This window comes from Acanthopagrus latus, chromosome 13 (genome assembly GCF_904848185.1).
Source record: "Acanthopagrus latus isolate v.2019 chromosome 13, fAcaLat1.1, whole genome shotgun sequence".
Taxonomy (NCBI): domain Eukaryota; kingdom Metazoa; phylum Chordata; class Actinopteri; order Spariformes; family Sparidae; genus Acanthopagrus; species Acanthopagrus latus.
The window spans coordinates 7,309,231-7,330,832 of NC_051051.1; the positions used below are offsets into that span (position 1 = coordinate 7,309,231).

The 21,602-nt window shown below is 42.6% G+C and overlaps 1 protein-coding gene across 1 annotated transcript; it reads left to right on the top strand.

Annotated features, from left to right (window-relative positions):
* Positions 1-5,485: 5,485 nt before the first annotated feature.
* gucy2d (guanylate cyclase 2D, retinal) lies at positions 5,486-18,257 on the top strand. The gene is made up of 19 exons (XM_037119579.1): positions 5,486-5,597; positions 6,237-7,265; positions 7,364-7,665; positions 7,760-8,129; positions 8,231-8,312; positions 8,415-8,523; positions 8,642-8,761; positions 8,878-8,958; positions 9,169-9,345; positions 9,432-9,588; positions 10,097-10,246; positions 10,483-10,631; positions 10,720-10,883; positions 11,764-11,956; positions 12,189-12,363; positions 13,500-13,598; positions 15,122-15,216; positions 15,333-15,415; positions 15,779-18,257. Exons 2-19 carry the CDS (start codon positions 6,398-6,400, stop codon positions 15,861-15,863), a joined length of 3,459 nt encoding a protein of 1,152 aa, XP_036975474.1. The 5' UTR covers positions 5,486-5,597; positions 6,237-6,397; the 3' UTR covers positions 15,864-18,257.
* The last annotated feature ends 3,345 nt before the right edge of the window (positions 18,258-21,602 follow it).

A 21,602-nucleotide genomic window follows, 5' to 3' on the forward strand; every position in this document is an offset into this window, starting at 1 on the left:
GAGTAAGACTTGAGCAACACCCCCGGAGCCACATGCTGCACCTGAGTCTTGCAAGCACCAGACTCAGCTGAACCGAAGAAGATATTTTACCTCAACAGGACACTCCAGAAATTTAGCATTTCACTTCCACAAAGTTGGACAACTCACAGAAAGCAACATTTCTGATAACAGATTATTGAAAGCCATCACAAAAGCAAGTAAGCTGAACTTGGGGTGTACAACTAGAGGGATGCTCCTTTAATGATGTGGCATGGCGGGGGGGGGGGGGGGGGTCACGTTAGGCCATGAGAACATTCACTCAAATAAACCCATCGTCATTGCTCGCATCTAATCACTAAAAGCCAAGACAAAATTGTGACTCCTCCAGCAGCTGCAGTGGAGATAATAACATAGTTGTGAACATGACACAGTCATTGTGTCAGCTGATAAGTCTTCACCGCGTCACAATCTGTCAGGGTTTAACATCCGCAGAAACAGTCCTACCCTTTTCATGCACAACAGAGTGTGTACTCTTGTGCTCTTGATTATGCACCCGAGGGATAATGTTTGAGATAGTGCACGTTTTGGTTGCATGCTTTAGTTTGTCTAGGGTGTGTTGTTTGCTTAACCTTGAGCACCGAACAACGTAAATAAACTGAAAGACACAAGATAGTTTCCCAGCCTCTGATGTCAACGGCTGATGTCTGATGATGTCAGATGATGGAGGTAATTGTGTTGTTATAGTGTGGATTATACGTCTGACATAAAGGAGCACTGTGGCCTAATACCTCTTAGCTCCTTACACATGAATATGATTTTAACATGTGTGCATTTAGTGCTTAGGTGAATAAACACAGTGCTTTTGTGTTAAAGGAACAGTTCATCCAAAAAATTACATTTCACTCACTATCTACTCAAAAAAGAAAAAGCTCGAGAAGTCAAATAAAACGGCTCCATAAAGTTTGTCCAGTGAAGGCCAAGCCTCCGGGACTCCCAAGACTGGAATTCTGATTTGAAAAGATATCATGTACCCTTTTTCTCAAGCCTAAATCTTCAAACTAATCTGTCAAGCTAAATGGGCTGAATTGGGTGCTTGAGCTTGGTCTCAGTGTTTCCGGACTTGCCGCATGCAGCCATTTAGCTAATTAGTTGTGTTTTTTTGTTTTCTTTTAGCTGTTTTCTTTTACGTTCCAGCACAGATTCCCCACCTTCTTCTGTTGTCTTGTCTCAGCCGAGCCTGTCCTTAAATGCCTTCACTATTTCCAAGCAGGATGTGCCCACTAAGCCCTCTAAATACTAACAGGGTAATTTTTGTTTTGACAAGCTGGCTAATCCGGTGGCCAGGTGTGGGTTTTTTTTTCTGATGCAAGTTTATCAGAGAAAAACTAGCAGCATTCACAGATTAAAAATCTAAATGTGAAATATCAATACATTACTGTGCACTTCCTTGTCACAGCCAGTTGCACCTGGGAGATGCTCTACAGAAATATCTTTTAATACCTACTGTCAAAGAGAGAGGCTTGTTTAAAGGGTCGTTAGTTTATGGGTTACATGGTTTACGTCACAATTTGCTCACATAAATGGCTACAAATTATTACATGGATCCCCTTTAAACTGGTAGCATCTGCAGTCAAGTAGCTGTGAACCAGCAGAGGGTGCTGCAGCTCCCTAACAGTCCACGACTACACCTGGATGTCACTGAGACACAGACATCACAGTGGGACACCCGACATGACGGCTCGCCCAGGGAACACATGATGTCTGGAGGGTGTGGAGTTACAGGTGCACTGGAGGGGACTTGAGGGGAATAAGCCTCACTCATTTACTCCAGTAGTCTGGGTGCATTCACATAAAGGTGATTTCTCTTTTATTCTTTTTAATTTGCACTCTGTAGGAAGACTATCCCATGTGTCTGCGAACACAGACAGGAGGTTTCCATGATACCCACTTGCACAGTTAAATAACCCTATCAAATGCTTTTCAGTCAAGTTCCAGGGAAGGCGGTGATCTTGGAATGATCTACTGATGTCATACGAGGGAGGCAGCCAAATTCATTTGCACGATCACTTACATGAGGTCACGAAGGAGTCAAGCCTCTTTCCCTCCCACGGGGTGTTTTCCAGTATTTGATTGATTAACGCTGACATATGGTTTCACAGAAGGGTAAAGCAAAAGAATTCCAGGAGAGATGTACTTATAAGTCAGCAAATCGCATGAAGCTTTAAAAAGTCATGTGACCGACACGTGCCAGTCTCACACTGTCTGCTGAGGACGGACGTAGAGTGACTGCATTTGGACGGATGCTGCAAGTCCACAAACACATTTTATCACATTGTTCAACAAATAGATAGATAAACAGATCAGCAGTGTTGGTCCTCCTCCTGTCAGTGCCGTGCAACGTTACTGCAGTATCCTAGCTCTTTTCTCATCTTGGCCAGCTCTACGTCTGACCTTGCTTTGAAGTGATCTCTGTCAGTGCCGTTAGCCATGTCGCTAAGAGGCTTGCAGGCAGCAGATCAGTTTAGGACAGCCTCACCTGTCTAATCTGATTACTTCAACAAGGGTGCAATCAATGCACAAGACAGGGCAAACAAGTACACACACATCGTCACACTTAACGGAGACCATCTTCATGTTTATGAAGCCTGGCAGAGGCGACCGGAGCTGTGACGGATGTTTCTGCAGCCTCATCTTCATAGTTAAATGTTTTCTCAGTGTGGGTGTTTCTTGTCCCTAGATAAGCTTAAATTCCAGCTGTAGAGCTGCAGTGGACTCGACGTAGCGCAGGTCAACAGAGCAACAGCAGACTTTCAGTGGCTTACCACGAGATATTTTCGGCCCTCGGCTCCGGCTCACTTAGTTCTTATGCTTTTATTAGCACTGCTCCCCGTACGCGAGATGCTCATGTCGATCTTTGCTCTGTGGCTCTTATCATGCCCAGAATTTGAAGCTTGACCTCGAGAAGGAGAGGAAGGCTGTGGAGATGCCAGCAGGGTCACGAAGCCTCGGATGATGTGAAGAAAAATGGACGTGTTAAAGATAACTTGACACATTTTACTGAATGTGACAAAGCTTTATTCACTGTGAACATTTTCTGGTATTTTATCAGGTGTGAGGTTCAGATTAGTGAGGAAATGATTTATGCAACCTGAAACAAACTCTGAGCATCGTCAGATTTATTTGATTGATGTGCTGAACTGCTATTTTAGTAGTCAGAGCTGCGAACAACTAGGAAAAAAAGGACGCAAACTAATTTACAGTCTCTCCTCTACGTACCCAGAGCTGCTATTTAATGAAAGAGAGTTCCTCAGATACCTGCTGTCCTATGCATTATGGAAAAAGGTCCACTAAAAGGATTTCATCGTGTGTGAAACTCATCATTCATTTCTAGAACCTAACCCTTCCACATCTTCACTCGTCAAAATCCATGAACTTTTTCTTCAGTTTGGGTTCTTGTTCCTTGTCGTCTGCCATCATTCAGAAAACCCCCTACTTCATTTCTCTCAGCTTTAAATGTGCCCAAAGTAAAGAATATAATTAATTTAATAAAGCTCCTCACACTAAACCGACTACCACTGTTGTACTATGATTAAGGCACCTGCGGATATAACCCTGCTGCAGCAGACCCTCACTCCAGCTCTTTCCTGTTCCCTTAATCTTACAGTAGAGATGCTAAAGATGCTGACTGAAGTTCAGCGTGGCTCAAACACCAATAAAATGGTTCATTTGCCCCATTATTTTTGCCAATTACAGCTCAAATTGATTGTAAAATGTTTTTGAAGATTTATAGATTTCTTTTCTAGGCTACATCAGCACCAGAGTCTCTACTTTCACCTTCTTAAACATCTCCTCCGGCCCTCCCCCCAACACACACACACACACTCTTCCCACACTAGTATGGATTAAAAGCTAAAGAGGGCTGAGAAGTCAAAGCTTACCAGCCCTTCCCACTCCTCCCTTTTTTTTTTTACCTGTTACCTCTCACCAGCTCTCTGCCAAGCTATTTTTTACCAATCCGAACTCTGGTTCAGGCTTCTCATGCATCGTCCCATGCCCTGTGGTTTGGGGTAGGTCCCAGTCCAAAACAGGGACTGCAAGAACTGTAGACCAAACCACTGAGATGAGGAGATCTTTCGTTTTACTCAGTTTTGTTTTTGAGGAACTTGGATGCAAGGGGAGATAATTTCATTCTATTTTCATTCTTTTTTAAACTTGTTATGCCATTTGGATTACCTATGACATTTTTTCCCGATGGAGGAACAAAGATAACTGCTCCTGCTGTATACTTCTGTATACTTGAATGGTGCTATTCGACAACAGGCTCCAGCGCTGACATGGCTCCCATGTAGAAAAGCTACTTCAGGTCTGAATTGCTTCTTTTCAAATATATATTCACTGTGACTTTTTTAGTGTTGTGGGTTGTAGATGTATAGTTTTGTTAATGTCAGTGTCAATGTAATTCATCCATCAATCTGTGTGATTTTAAGCTTGTTTAAATCTATTGCAGCCGACCTATCCACTCCAGAAACTGTTGGGATGTCCCTTTGTGCCTTATCCCTTCATACAGTTCTTATAGACCTTTAGAAAATTGCTCTGTACTATTAAGGTAAAGGGGGCTTTGAGGGATTATCATAATTTGACCCATTTATTATTTTCAGAGCAGTAGTTAGCGCAAGACTAGAATATTCATTAGTGCTCCTCTTAACCTATTAGCAACTAATAAGCCAAGGTGAGTATTAGCCACCTTAGGAGGCTTGTCAGTCGTCACTGTCTTGCTGGATCTCAGCTTGGTGAAGAGGAAAGACGTCAGGCCAGGTCGTGTTTAGTGGAGTTAATATGTCATATCTGACCCCCAAGTGGTTTACGAGAGCTACACCGTTAAATCATCCAGGCCAGTATCAGCTTATGCAGATGTACATACTGTACATAGGTATAAGTGTGAGTCGGCACACAAGGAAAGAGAAGTTGCAGGATGTAAATGCCACAATGATTGAGTCCATTTAGGAACATTATCACACATAGACCGCCAGAATGGTCCCCATATGTATTTATGGTATATACTGTGATAACTGTGATTCGCAATATAATCCCGATAAGCAACCTTATATTTTGTTTGGAAACACATTTTTTTATTGCATCACTGGACACTACAGTGTTTTTCAGTGGAAAAACAAACAAAGAATGTTAGATGAGTCATCATAAATCATGAGGTCCACCTACACAAATAAAGGGGGGTACAATGTGCAGGCCATGCCCTCAGTCAGTGACAGGCTTAGACAACTGAAAACAAATCAGGGTTACCTTTTGAAGTTGTGTTTATAAACCAACATTGTATTGGCTGAAGAACGTGAGCTTTCAATAATCTGAATGTTAGAATCAGCTACAATAAGAAATCCCCCTCGCCACAGGCAGGTTGGTCAGGTCTTTTGCCAAGCTGTCATGTCAGTACTCTTAACATGGGCAGCCATTTTGAAAAGGCATGTCTCTGAACACAGTCTGAAGCAATGAAGGATTTTTTTTTGTTAGTTACGAACAGGATTTAAAAGTAGGTTTTCAAGCATAAAATCATGTCAGTTCCCATGGTTACATGATTATTTTTTGTGGGAAGTATTCCTGTGGTAAGTAGCTTTTTATGTTCTAGTAGTCCGGTCCAGCAGTCGTGTTTACATTACATTATTTCAGCAACAGAGTCTCTAAATTCGGTTAGTCTTTGCACACTGATACACACCAGTGTAATCTTAATTATGCTCTGATTTAATTTTGAGATGTTTCCAGCAGGTAACAATAATTTAGATGCTGTTTTCAAGAATCTCAGTGGTGACTTGACTTGAAGAAGAAGAATCATTCAGAAACTGAGAACTGGTCGACTGAGAAGATCTCAAGAGACAGACTTTAGAGGGGAAATGAGACCAAATAGAGACACCGAGGCCAGATTTAGCTGCACGTCACCTTGCACTTGATTTTATAAACTCTGTGGCTCCCGCAGAGCTAATCAGCTTGCCCCACACATGCCATTAATTCCCAGAGCACTGGGCATTCTGGGTGGCATCCCAGGTGGCAGATGGAGGTTGATAAGATTCAACATCACATTCTGTTAAACAAAACAGATCAGCAAGTAGCCATTTGAGGTCAGGGATCATGTCTGTGTCCTGGAGACAGTTGAAGCCCTGAGACTTCACAGAAACAGATCACGCTGAGATGTCACACTACTCATTTTCTCATTCTCTCCCCCTTTATTTCTTATTTTCTGGAGGTAGTGATGGCTTGGGGTCGTCTCGTCAGCTGTCCAGTTTTGGACTAGAGGCCTGCTGAGTGCCAAGGGAGACAGTCCCATCCACAAAGACACACTCACTGTCACACCAATCACCATAAACTCTGCACTCCGGTGTCTATATCATCAGAATAGCTGTGTGAGGAGATGGCAAGTCACAGAGACCCACGCTTTCTGCACAACCTGTCCTACCATCCACGATGGCAGCACGACTCAATTAAAGTGAGGAGAAAAAGACATATGCGGACAGCGGCTACGAACAGTTCCAGTGGATGTAGTCTGTCTAAATCAATAGCAGCTTCATCATCATTGTCACCAGGATCTTTGTCATCTAAACCACAGTTGCCATCATCCCAATGCTTTCAGAGCTGCCGGTGGAACTGGTTTCTCTTGCCATTAGTCCTATTCTTAATTCTGCCCTGTCAAGCTTGGGCAACCACGTTCAAGGTGGCCCTGGTAGGACCGTGGACATGTGACCTGTTATACTCCAAAGCCCTCCCTGACTTGGCAGCCCGCCTTGCCACCAGCCGCATCAACAAGGACCCCTACCTCAACAAAGGCTACTGGTATGACTACACGCTGATCAATGAGGATTGCAAGTCCTCCCGTGCCCTTGCTCGCTTTGCTGAGCTGGATGGTTATGGTGCTGCTTTCCTGGGCCCCGCAAACCCCGGCTACTGCTCATCAGCTGCTCTGTACACAAAGGAGTGGGATGTTGGGATTCTTTCCTGGGGTTGCCTCAAACCCAACATGAACAGAGGAGGGATGTATCCGACATTTCTGCGGCCGCTGCCACTTTCATCCCATGTTCTCTTCGCTGTGTTGCGGTTCTTTCATTGGGCCCATGTGGCCATAATCTCAGAGGAGACAGACCTGTGGGAAGCCACAGGACAGGAGCTGGCCTCATCCTTGAGGGACCTTGGCCTACCTGTCAACCCTGTGGTCACTATGGGGGATGACAAGGAGGGGCCTCGGAGAGCCCTGACAAGGGTGCGGGAAGCAGACCGGGTTAGAGGTGAGTTGAAGATTTAAAGATGATTGAAAGACTCGAAAGTTTTATTCCACATGGATCAAACAAATGAATGAGCTTCATATCGTTCTTCTCTCCAACAGTGATCATTATGTGCATGCCTTCTGTCCTGATTGGTGGTCAGTCGCAGTACCAACTTCTGACAACAGCCTTGCACATGCGTATGATTGACCGTGGTTACGTGTTCATCCCCTATGACACCCTGCTTTACGCACTACCCTACAAGGATGCACATTACTATTCCTTAGGCAATGACACCAAGCTGCGGAAAGCCTTTGACGGGGTCCTCACCATCACTATGGATTCTGGAGAACGCAATTTCCATGAAGCCTTTAGAGATGCTCAAGACAGCTATGAAATCCGCAGCAGCACCCCACCAGAGCAGGTGAGACTCTACTGAATACTGTGATGATTAAGTGATATAGAAAAAGATCTAAAGCGAACTAATACAAACATCACATCACTATCTTTTCTGTCAGGTTTCTCCATTCTTTGGCACCATCTACAACATGATATACTACATAGCTATGGCAGCTGAGCAGGCCCGTGCCAATGGAGGCCGTTGGGTAACTGGTCAGATCCTGGCTGACAGCAAGGGCGGCTTTGATTTTGAAGGCTTCAATCAGCCGTTGAAGGCTGGCAGGAACGGTGAAGGCATGCAAGCTCCCTATGTAGTGCTCGACTACAGCGGCATTGGCAGCACCCTTTATTCCACTCATACTCTGCAGGCTATGTATACAGATGGCACGACTGGAAGCTTGAAATACATTCAATCGATACATTTCGCAGGCAGCACGCCCTACACAGACTCGGGTTGTTGGTTCAGCCCATACTTTGCCTGTGCTGGAGGTGAGTGCACCAGATATTGGTATGAGCTCTTGCTGTGTTCATTGCTGGATTTTGTTCATGCAAATCAATTTAAATCTCTGTTGTTTCTTCTCTTCTTAAAGGCATGGATTCGGTGACTATTTTATTTTTTTCCCTTTTGGTCATCTCACTGATTGGATTTGGGGTGAACTTTGGTAGTCTCAAGTATGTACAGCAGAATATCAAAGAATGATATTTCATCCAGTTCAATCTTTCTGAATTTCTCTATTTGAAAATATTGTGATTGTTTTCTTGTCGTTGGTCCAGGAGAGGCACCAGAATTGGGTTCAGTTTTGGAGGTGGTGGTGATGGATCATCGAAAGTAGTTTTGACCCTGGATGACCTGATCTTCATCAACACTCAGATCAGCAAACGGGTTTGTGTCTCCTAGAACACTGACAGTATTCTTTACCTGTTTACTGAACTTTGTTCACCTGTAAAAGATCATCTGATTGAAGCTGACCTTTCCTCTTTTGAACTGTTTGTGTGAGCAGAAGCTCACTGATGAAAGTATCTTGAGAAGCCAGCTGGATATGAAGACGCCTCACCATTCAGTGTCTGGACGCAGCTACTTGGCCTCCACACCAGACAGTTCGAATGTTGCCGTGTTTGAGGTGGGGCGAGTTTATATCTTGACACATTCCATCAACTCCTGTTTTACCACTTTGGCGCTTGAGCCTTTGGATGCTGTTGGTCTCACAAAGACTGTGTTGTGTTGCGAACATCTCAGGGTGACTGGGTTTGGTTGAAGAAATGCCCCACTGGAGTTGTATCAGGTGTTAACAGCAACACGGAGAACCTCTTTGTCAAGGTAAGTGAAAAAACAACAATTGACACAGTGTACTGACAGGTTTTTTTCTGTGATCACAAATTGATTTACTGCCATCTGAATTTGAAGCTAAGGAGATGTTTAAAAACATATCAAGCTGTGCGAGCTGAGTGATTTGACTTTTGCAGCATGTGGTCACATCCATGACACAAACCTGATACAGCCTCTGTGATTTGTTCGTCTCCCCATCAGCTCAGAGACATGAGGCACGAGAACATCAATCTGTTCCTGGGGCTTTTCTTCGACTCTGGGATCTTTGGCATTGTGACCGAACACTGCAGCAGGGGCAGCTTGGAGGATCTGCTGAACAGCGAGGAAGTGCGTCTTGACTGGATGTTCAAGTCTTCCCTGTTAATGGATCTGATTCGGGTAAAGACAAAATGACCTACTGTTGTTTTATTTCCCATCTTGTCATGCTTTTCCTCACTTACACGTTTTCCACAATCTGTCATCAGGGAATTAAGTATCTGCACAACCGCGACATCATCCATGGCCGGCTCAAATCCCGTAACTGTGTGGTAGACGGGCGCTTTGTGTTGAAGGTGACGGATTATGGGTACAACGAAATCTTGATTGCCCAGAGCATTGACACAGAGGAGGAAAAGCCTGAAGGTGAGTTCATGCACATCCACAAACAGAATTTAGCCTTTTTTTCTGTGACATTTTTGATGTTCAGGGTGGAAAGCTCAAATGTCGTACTGCAGTGTTTGTGTCTGACAAATCAGTATCACTTATAGGATTAGGGTTAGGGTCAGCAACTGAAAAGACAATGGATAGTTTAAATCTGGAGGGCCCATTAGCTAACATTAGCATTCAACCACTTTCTAAAATTGCCATTTGATTACAACCAGAATCGCCAGAAGCTAATAGGTAATAGAATATGTGGTTTTACTTTGAAATAGGGCCGAAGTCCATCCAGATTTTCACTATCAAATCTCATTTCAGTTGCTGTTCAGTCACAGTGAAATGATAGCAATTTGTCAGATTCTCTATTTTCATGCAACTTACAACTTGGAACAGCAGTTTGACAGACATTAGAGCTTCCCAACCTGAGCATGGAGTCAGAGGAAAATGGCCACCGTGTGACTAATGTCTACTGTGCACCTTTTTGTCAATAAAGATCTGCTTTGGACGGCTCCTGAGCTGCTGCGGAATCCCGGTCAGAGGAGGAGGGGCACTTACGCTGGTGATGTCTACAGCTTTTCCATCGTCTCTCAGGAGGTCATCTGCCGCTCTTCACCTTTCTGCATGCTGGATATGCCTCCCAAGGGTGAGTGATGTGGCTTCAATAACCCCAAAGATGGTGACATGATAGGGAAAATACAGAGAAGTAGAAGGTGCCAGAGCTGTGTCCATTTTCTAAACACTTTTAGAATTATCTGTGTTGCTAATTGATGTGATACCCTGGACTTCATGCTCCCCACCCGAAAACTTTTCTATTCCAAATGACAAAAACATCTGTGTGTTCCTGTTTGTATGGTCCTGATTGTTTGTGTGTGTTGACAGAGATCGTCAGCAAGGTCAAAGATTGTCCTCCATTGTGTCGGCCTGTTATGTCAGTGGACGAGGCCCCGGTAGACGTGATACAAGTCATGAAACAGTGCTGGAGCGAAGAGCCGGAGAAGAGGCCGACCTTTGAGGAGATTTTCAAACAGGTAAAAACACTGAAAACACACTTTGATCCCAATCATACTTATACAGTATGGTGAGATGACGTCCCTGTTCTGTGCTTCTGTGTGACAGTTCAAGAACATCACCAAGGGAAAGAAGACCAACATCATCGACTCTATGCTGCGCATGTTGGAGCAGTACTCATCCAACTTGGAGGATCTGATTAGAGAGAGGACCGAGGAGCTGGAGGTGGAGAGACAGAAGACAGACAAGCTGTTGGCTCAGATGTTGCCCAAGTGAGTGTCTGGCAATGTAAACTGTCAAATAACAGAGATGATAAAACTGTTGTGTCAGGCTCTGGTTCATCAGGCATCAGCACCTTTACAACAGAATAAATACATGACACCACAGAGAGGTCAAAGTTCAGAGACAGCATATATATGCATCATGGAGGCTGCTCCTTTACATATAAGGGGTGGAAGTGAGGTCTTCTGCAGAAAGTTTACAATAATTCTCATGAACTGTGGAGATCAGACCAGCTGTGGTAAATGCAGCAGAGAAGAAATAATTTTAAGATTCTTATTAAATCAACTTTTCTATATGTTTTTGTCTTAATATAGTCGTTGATATACTGCATAAAGAAACTGTCAGGATATTTTCTGGCTCATACTGGTTATATTCTACTTTACGCATGAGAAAAAATAACGAAATATACTTGAAGTGATGTTTAACCTCAAATGCTCCATATAAATCACTATAAATCAATAAACTGTGTCCTGTTTTAAGATATTATCCTATAATATTTCTCACATTGAATTTTTATAATGAACAGGTAACCAATTTATGTCCTAAATAAAATATACATTTACAGCAATATGTGTCCGAATGAGCGACTGATCATTAAAACTGTTTCTGTCTCAGATCAGAATTGTCTGCATCTAAAAGACCATTGTGTTTACATTAACTGTGAATTCAGTTGAATCAGATTTAATTTAATAATTATTATATCAGATCTAATTTAAAATGCTTTCCTGTATTACACCACTCTCTGCATATTGAGAGTAGAGAGTCATTGCATTTTAAGAGATTTTGTCTTTTTGCAATCAATAATAATAGAAGTCAGAATTAGATTGAATGTCTGTTGACCGTCCTCCACTCATCATCTTCCTCCTTCAGGTCTGTGGCTCAGGCACTGAAGACAGGAAAGCCCGTCAAACCCGAGCATTTCAGCGAGGTCACGCTGTACTTCAGTGACATCGTGGGCTTCACCACCATCTCAGCTCTCAGCGAACCCATCGAGGTTGTCGACTTACTCAATGACCTCTACACACTCTTTGATGCTATCATTGGACTGCATGACGTCTACAAGGTGATTGCTGTTTTTGGTTGAATGTCTTTGAATCATTTTTCAGTTGACTGAATATAACAACAGCCACTTTTTAAAATTTAGGTTGTTAATTCTATAAAAAGTTCTTTAATCGATGCAATACACCCAACATTTATTAAATTCTCCTTTTTGTGTGTGGTGGCCAGTACAGGACTGCTGAGAGAAAAAAAAACCCACCTTGTGTATACTGAACCCCTGTTTTTTCTGTATTTAGGTGGAAACTATCGGAGATGCCTACATGGTAGCTTCGGGAGTTCCCAGTAGGAACGGCAACCGTCATGCAGCTGAGATGGCCAACATGTCTCTGGACATCCTCCATTGCATCGGGACCTTCAAGATGAGGCACATGCCTGATCTCAAAGTCAGAATCCGTATTGGTCTGCACTCAGGTGAGCAATATGTTCATCCTCTCTGTGCTGTGATAAACTGCGCTCTACTCATCGTGATCTACGCCAGCATGCTGCAGATGTACATTTCTTTGCTTTAAAGCAACATTATGCAACTATTGCCAATGAGCAGCTGTTCATGTACTATATAACTACGATGGGTATGCAGCTGAGAAGGACAAGCTCAGTATTCTCAGTATCCTTAACTGTGTGAATTACATGATGGACCAAAAGCCTTCCTTTTTGTTAAAGTAACTGCTAACTGTGGCAACCTTTAGCTAGTTAGCTTAGTTAGCTGTGCAGCTAGTGGTCCTACTGCTTGGATTGGGGGCTTGGTTCACTGCAGGAGTGTTAGTGTTTACACCCCCAGCACAGCAGCTTTTTAACGCTGGAAGGACGGGGGGACCCAGTGGAGAAAGCAGGCGGGGAGTGATTCGACAGGGGGAGTCAGCTTACAGGACTGTGAACTGCATCATTAGCCGTCACCTGGGCATCAAGTAAATCTATCTGTCCATCAGGAAGTCCCTCAAATCCCCGGCCGAGCAGCCAGATAACATCTGGGAAATCATGAAAACATTTTCTATGTAAAATATGATCCATTGACCAACGGCCTTTGTAGTCAAGTGCAGATTTGTGGTGGAGACACAGGCAACATGAGGCGAAGCAGTAGTTAGCCGGCCTTCTTCACTGCTAGCTCTTTTGAGGTCATTCTGCAGAGTCTGAGCCTACAGTCGTGTAAAAAGTGAATACCACTCTTTTGGGGGGGGGCAAATCTACCAATTCTTGCATAATGTTGCTTTAAGAGCCACTTGTATGTGTGATATAATGGAAAAAAAGTCAATGCAGAGGAATAAGAATCCAGGAACCCAAGCCTTTAAGACAAGGAGGTATTTTTACCTCCTTTATCCTCGTCTGGAACTTATTCCTGGAACAGTGAAACACTATCCACTTAGAGCGCTGTCATCCAATTAAAACACTGCATACGCTGGATTTCTAATTCTATGACTTTCTTTATGCACACAGAAGTGGTAGTGCACTCTCATGTGGGCAGAGAAGTGCACGAAATGGTGTATATAATGTCACACATTGCTTGCCGAATAGATGCTGTCCTGCTCAGATGTTTCACGCTCTGTTTGCAGGCCCAGTGGTAGCAGGAGTCGTGGGTCTTACGATGCCTCGGTACTGTCTGTTTGGAGACACTGTCAACACAGCATCTCGAATGGAGTCCACGGGGTTGCGTGAGTATCTCAAATATTATTCTTCACGTATTTGCTTTACCTGTTCTTTTTTTCACATTTTGACTAAGTGAGAACACCGGTGCAGTTGGTGTGCACACTGCTTGAGGCTAAACAGGGCTTTGAGCAAGCAGTCCTCGCTAATCCTTTAAGACTATCAGCAGAATTAGAGGCCAATTGGAACTTTCAGTGTAAATGTCGTCAATAACTAAGTTTGCCTCAGGTCCCCTCTGCATTTCCCCTCTGCAATCAGGTATTCTATGAACTCCTCCTACTTACGTTTGGAAAATAAAACTCTCACATTTGATGTGCGTCACTGACACAAAAGCCTAATCCGCTACAGTCAGATGGCAGCGATGACTCCACTTCTGTCAGCGGATATAAAGTCCTGTTCAATCCTGCTGGATAACATAAGAAACAACTGAAAATAAACATGAAACGGCTCTGTACCAATTTTCCTGGTGTAATCCAAGTCTCCAGAAGCCGAGAGATCCAGAATTGATTCACAGAGACATTATTTACTCCCTTGACAGGCAGCCGAGCTCATGCCTGGATCTCAGGGCCTCTGGGTGCTTTGGTTACTGTATAGAGTTATTGTAATGTTTTGTTCATGTTCATTTGTTCGTTTGTTTTTACCTTTAAAACAAGTCCCCATCTACTTCAGCTGTTAAGGAGAAATGCTGCAACTCCGTTTTGCTGTGAAACTCCAGAAATGTTCTGTGAAACTTCGCCTGACTTTGCATGAGCAGATGCAGGCTGAATTTTCAATTATTTTGCTGAACTTATCCTTTAGTGATAGAAACTGGTGTCAGACTAGGGTTAACGCAATTGGAACTGGATCACAGAATATCAGCGGACATACTATATACTAGCAAATTACTTTAAACCCTTTCAATCTAAGCACACTGCAGAGGGCACAAAGAAAAATGGGTTCCCAACACATTTAGAGACTAAACGCATCATTGAGGTTCAATCATTGATTTCAGTAACTTTCACTTTTCACAGAATCAATCAAACACTGGTTACAGTATCGTTTTCCCCTGACATCTTACACTGTGGGAGTGTGGCTTTCTTAACTTGATTATTCTTCCTATTTCAAGTTTAAATAATACATTTGATGTCTGAATTATTGATGAATAATTTTTTCATACTAAAATAGCCATTATTGAAGGAATGAAGAGAAACAAACTGTGGGATACTTGTGCAGCTCCCATAAGATCATACTGTAATAAATCAATATATTCATATTTAATGAAAGCTGCAAAACTTCAAACTTTTTAAAGTGACAATTATTAATTTTCTGCATGACTGTACTGATCATGAGGGATAAAGCAATCATGAGTGGTCTACTACCACCCAGTGGCTTCATACAGAACGACAGCCTGACTTACAAATTTCTCAGTTAGGATCACTTTAAACATTGGAAAAGTCCCACAGCCAGAACACATTTTTTCAAGTATACTTGATATCAAAGCGATGTCAGCGCACACATGCACACACATTGCTTCTTTTATTTGCTTCCACAGCTTACAGGATCCATGTCAACCAAAGCACAGTCGATGTCCTGAACAGCTTGAAGCTGGGATACAAGATTCAAGTCAGAGGCCTGACCGAGTTAAAGGTAAATAACACATGATATGACTATTACAATGCACCAAAATAAAAGCAATGTACCTGCACCTGCTGTGGCACAGCATCGTAACACTTGCTAATGAATGCTAATGATAATTCTTTTAGGGAAAAGGCATTGAGAACACATACTGGTTGGTAGGGAGGGATGACTTCACCAAGCCGCTGCCTGTACCTCCAGACCTTCAAGGGTAAGTGACTGTTTTCTCCATTTCTCTGTTATCTCCTCCACATGTGCGTGAATGTGATTTGGCTGATTGAATCCTTGAAAGTAAGAATCCCTGTGTTTTAGTTACCTTTGAATGAGCCTTTGTACCTACAGAGAGCGAGAGTCCTCTTCCATGGCTCTGAAAGGACGAAACTTACTCTGCCTCCAGAGACGACCTCTCGTGTTTCTGTATTTTTTGCAGTTTTAGGGACTAGGAGTGTTTGTCTGCAATTGCACCATTAGGTGTTGCTAAATCCTACCCACTCGACCCACTGGACCCTTAATGTTAGGTGTTGTGCTCTGTGTCCGAGTCACAGTATATAAAAAGCTGCATTTCTTATTACAGGGGAAGCAATCACGGCATTTCATTAGAGGAGGTACCTCCTGACAGAAGACAGAAATTCCTGGATCGACAGAAGAAGATGGGCTAGCCTCATGTTTTTTGTTATTTATTTATTTATTTATTTATTCATTTTTTACTGGTGTTCCAGAATGAAATGTGAGATTTTTCCACCATGTATGAAAACAAAGCGAGACCAATGCGAATGGCAATGTTGAACATCCCAACATTCAGCGACAATCTACCACAGATTTACGCGACGCTCAACAAGAAATTCAGCAGCAGTGACATGAGAATTCACACTTTTTTCCAAATTTTGAAATCTTTTTTTTTTTTTTTTGATACCAATATAATCTCAGAGATTCTCTCAGTTCATAGTTTTAGCACATCGGCATCACAATATAAAACCTGGCGCCAAGGTGCAAAAAATAAGGACTGGAAAGAGGCTTCTGTCCAAATCATACTTGTTCAACAGTTGTTTTATACTGAAAATCAAAGTAATCACACAACACAATGACAATACTGAGCCTGAATACAGGTGTTGGTTTAGAGGCCAGTAATCACCTAACAAGAAAACGATTGTGATTGATGTCTGTTCCATGTACTGTATGTATTTGTACTGATCTTTGTGCTTCGTAGAGATAATAGAGGGATTTTTTCATGAGCTCTCCCCACACTGCTCCACTCCACATTTTTTTTTTTTTTTTACAATGTCAGAGACATCTCCATTGTAATTAAAGCCGGAGTGCAGCAGGCAGGTCAGTGTGTGGTTGAGAGCTCAGGTCAAACTGGACGAATGCAGCCATGTTGTACAAAAGAAACAGTCAAAGTATGTCAAACAAAACATCAGTTTTATTCATTAAATGTTAGATTTAATTATTAATGTGAAATTTTAAAAAAATGCACTATCTACTTTTATTAACGCTTTACCCATTGCTATCATAGAAGTGTTGACTTGACTGATTTATCGACTCAATTAAACGGATCTCAAGACAAGAATGTGCTTTAAAGTTTAGTTAATTGACTTGTTCTGAAGACGATGATAAAAAAAAACCCAACAAGACTGAAACAAAAAAAAAATTCTAACATGTAGCAACAAATCAGCACAAAACACAGTATAGTTTTTGAAAGATTTATGTGCATCCACAGTATGTTTCTCTCCCTAATCGTGGTAGAGATACTACATACGGTATGTATTGTTTTTAACGATGTGTGTATTGCTTTTAAACATCATGCTGACATTTTCTACCGAAACATAAGAAGACGTACCTAACATACAAACGAGACCCAAACTATTGCTATCGCTAACAGCCGCGCGGCTTCACCTCCGGTACATTTCCACCACAGCCCATTACTGAAACAGGCTGCATGCATGGCTGAATGTGTTTTTAATAGGACAGCAATAGGAAGACCTGATTGCTGCATATCTGCAGAATGTCTGATACAATCGACTGGAAAATGATCATCTCTGATAATGTGCTCCAGCAGATTGAGCCTTTTCATGTGTGTGTCGCCATCTTTTTAGAAGGAAAATGTCTGGCTGTGTCAGGGTTCTTCAGCCATTATCTTCATTTTTTGGTTTCTCTCCAGGACCCCAAACAGCAGCTGTGTCCGAACATCCTCCGAGAATCATTCAAATGTTGAATTGAACACAACCTATGGCAGGGAGCAGGCATTCAAAAGAAAAAAAAGGGGAGGATAAAGTGTTTGGAGTCATTTCTCTTCAGCCTGAGGGTGTGTATATAATGTATATTTGTACAAAGTTAGTTTATCTTTGTGTCCTGTGCAGGGTTAGGGAGTTTTTTCTTTCTTGCTTGGGTTCCCTAAATCCCTGACACAAAAGGAGATATCAACAAAACACAAGGGTTTAATCACAGTGCACACAAAAAAGCAAGCAGCCGCATTGTTCGCTCACTCTCCGTCGCCTCGCTAATTGTCTGCCGCAGCACTGATACTGAAGCAACAATAGGCGGGCAGTGTCAGGGTGTGATTTCCCTCTGACAGCACTTTCAGTCTGTGGACATTTTTTTGAATTTCGGATTCTCGCTGCTGACCACTTCTAGCACACGCCGACTTATCACAGTAGCTCCACGTATTGACAAACCGAACGGACACCTGATGACTTGATTATCAGGTTGCCAGGGCTTTTGGTGGAGTCTTTCACACCACTGAGTGTTTAGCCCCAGCTCAAAAAAAAAAAGAAAAAAAAAAGGGTGATTCGAGCCCCTGGTGAAGAGGAAAAAAATGCAGGACTCCTCTTCATCAAAGTGAGGAATGAGGGGAAGCCGTCTGAATGTTTCTTTGATGGGTCATCTAAGGAACAAAAATGAGTTATTCTGTTACAAAGGTAGGAACTAATTATTCTAGATTTTTAATCAATTTGCCAAATAGATAGATGCCATCAAAACTAAATGGACTGTACTGTTCACCGTGAAAAGTGATCTCAACATGAGTAAATCTGTAAATAAATTATGGTTTTAGTGAGGATTGTGTCTCTGTGTGTTTGTCTTATTGCCGGCTCTTGAGCATGTACAGTATGTGTTGGTGGTGCTCTGACAGCTCGCTGAATTATGATTCAGAGGACGTGGAACAATAAATCACAAGCTCACTAAAGGTCAGTAAATCACACTGTAATCAACAGGTAAAGCATTTAAGGCTTTAGGCAGTGCTGTAAACAGGCAGGGCACTAGAAAGGATTCAAGCATAAGCTAGGTTAAAGGATGAGTTCAGTCAAAAACTGCTCACCCCGATGCAGATGGGAAAGTCACGTAGAGTTTCGTAGTGCTCAGATCAATTCTGGAGCTTCACAGCAAAACAGCATTTCAGAATTCTGCTAAACAACAGATGGGGACTTGTTTTCAAAATGTACAAAAAGAAAAACATAAAATGGCTCCATGCAGCTTGTCCAGCGTAATCCAAGTCCCCAGAAGCCCAGAGATCCCAAATTGATTTTGGACATGAAGTTATTTACACCAGAGCCTCGGGCCTTAGACCTAGTTTAGACGAGCTGCTTGCTGAGGCTGTAAGCCTGAAAGGGGAGAAAATACAACTTTTCACATCAGTTTGAGATCTTAGGACTTAAAACTTCATCTTTTTTAATGTTCTTAAACAAGTCCCCATCTACTTCAACTGTTGAGGAGAATGCTGCAACACTGTTTTGCTGCAAAAAACTCCAGAAATGTTTTGTGGACTACAACGTCCTATTTGCACACGGGTGAGAAGATGACTGGATCTTCATGTTTGGGTGAACGTATCCTTTAAAAGAAGAGCCGGCGCCTCACAGGAAGTCTTACCTCGCCATTTCACCATAAATCTGAGTCACGGCAAAGCTAACAAGCTTTTGGATTTGGTTTTTACTTAACTTAGGCTGGTGTGACTTCTGCAGTGGAACAATCCAATGAAAAATGTAAGGATGGCTTTACATAATGCAACGTCTGTGCAACATGCTGCACATCATAAACAAACGCTCTGAAGTGTCACAGTTCCATCCTGAACATCTGATTCATGATGTTTACTGAGTGGATTTCCTGCTGAAACACAACCTCCATGGAGCTGAAGCTGCACCTTACAGTAACCTGAAACAGCAATCTGCTTGCATTTTGATTAAAAAAAAGAAGGTACTTCTCAAAGAAATCCAGATTTTCCTTCAGACACAGAGTATATTTGTGTTATGGGATCTTTACGTTCCCAAACGTCTCCTGGTGCTACCAAACACAACAAGGTCCTATTTTTGAATGTGACTTGGTGAAATGATTAAAACGTTATCGCTCACATCAGGACAGAAGCCGATCGTGTCTGCGTTGTCATATCATGATATCAGCGCCCTGAGGGACAATGTCAGCTCTGAAGCAATTCTTATTTCTGCCACTAACAGGGGTTGCTGTAAGGACAATTTAATCAGTTTGACAGGTTGCTATGCCAAACTTTTCTCTTTTTTTTTTGTATGTGTGTGTGTGTTGGCACTTTTGTGGCACAATCACACCCCTGGGATTTCACCACAGACTGCATCATCTTCAGTGTGAGAGACTCTGCCTCTAAACTCCTATTGTATGAATTACTGGGGTGTGAATTAGTCCATCATTACCATATGAACACTATGGTATGTGGCATTATCCAGATAATATTCTGTCTGCATGTGTGTGTCACAATAAATATGATCATAAAAAAAAAAACAAAAACATGCTGTGTGCCACCTTTGGTCCTTTAATTATGTTTGGTGCTCTGACGCCCATTATAAAGGCAACAGGGGAAATAATTTAAAATGTGAAAGGGTATGGTCCGCTGTTGAGCATGCTATACTATCACACATTTAATTGGATTAAGCATGTTATCACGACCTCAGCCAGGAATTCTCCTCACTATAACATTACACTAATTGCCTAAATCTCTGCAGTCTCTATAGGGAGTTATTTTATCATATGCACGCTGAGTCTATGCGGGTTTTTTTTTTTTTTTTTTTTCCTGCAGCTGCATACATAAGCCCTGACCTCACAGACATGAGCATGTTCTGCAGTTGTTTTTCCTCCAGCCTGCGTGCAGCCAGTGGGGGTGAAAACTCCCACCGACCAGTGATGATGAATTACGCGACATGAACTGTGTGATCGTCCACATGATCAGAAGCAAAGTGCTCCTCGGCTGAACACCGTGTTCCTCCGTGCACCTCATCAGTCCTCCGCCTCCCCCTGGCATTTGACTGGCACCGGCTTGGAAGTGCCAGTCTAGCAGAGGCTGCGTCAAGTCAGCCCGAGAGACCCGGAGGGAGACCGGAAACTAGGGGGGGAGGCTGTGCTTTCACAATTAAAGCACATTATGACCTCATGAACTTGTAGGTGATAAGTGGACACTGTTGGGGTTGTTAGAGCAGAATCAGCTCTGTGAGATGTGACAATACAGGAGATTACATTTGACAGCATTTATCAAATAATGCTGCAGTAATGTGTGCGATCTGTGACTGAATATAGTTGATTTTAGCCAACTTATTATAACTTATCAGCTTAAAGAGTCAAGATTCAATTGAAACATCACCATATGACCTGAATTACACAAATTTGTGATGGCAGCGTGGTGGTTGTGGCTCAGGGATGGAGCCAGCGTCTTGTTATCGGAAGGTCGCTGGTTCAATTCCCCTGGCCTCCATGTTGAAGTGTCCTTGGGCAAGATACTGTTATGGGATCTTTACGTTCCCAAACGTCTCCTGGTGCTACCAAACACAACAAGGTCCTATTTTTGAATGTGACAGGTCGCTGGTTCAATTCACCTGGCCTCCATGTTGAAGTGTCCTTGGGCAAGATACTGAACCCCAAACTGCTCCTGATGTGCTGGTCGGCACCCTGCATGGCAGCCACCACCATCAGTGTATGAATGTATGAATTACTGTCAGTCACTCTGTCCTCGTTGCTGCAGCTGCCCCCTCCCTCCCATCCTGTTTCCTGTCAACTCTGAAGCTGTCCTGTCAATAGAGTCACACAAAAATAAATAGATTATTTTCACAGCTGAGGAAAGATGCTGGATGAACAGGCTGTGTGGTGCTTTTATGTATTCTGTTATATTGATTTCAAATTTGCTTGCACCTTTATCAAACTTTTCTAATGTTTTTATTTATCTTATCAGTTTATTTGTTTCTATTCTTTGCCTGTAAAGCACTGTGAATAACCTCTGTGTGTGTTGAGATGCTATACAAATAAATGAGCCTTGCCTTGTGTTTTCTTTCTTTTGGAGCACTGGCCAGCAGAAATGTGACTGAAAGGAGTTTAAACGCCTCTTGTGTCCAACTTTAGGAAGACAATGGACACTGATGAGGCTGTTGGGGAAAAAAATATACCAGCACCTG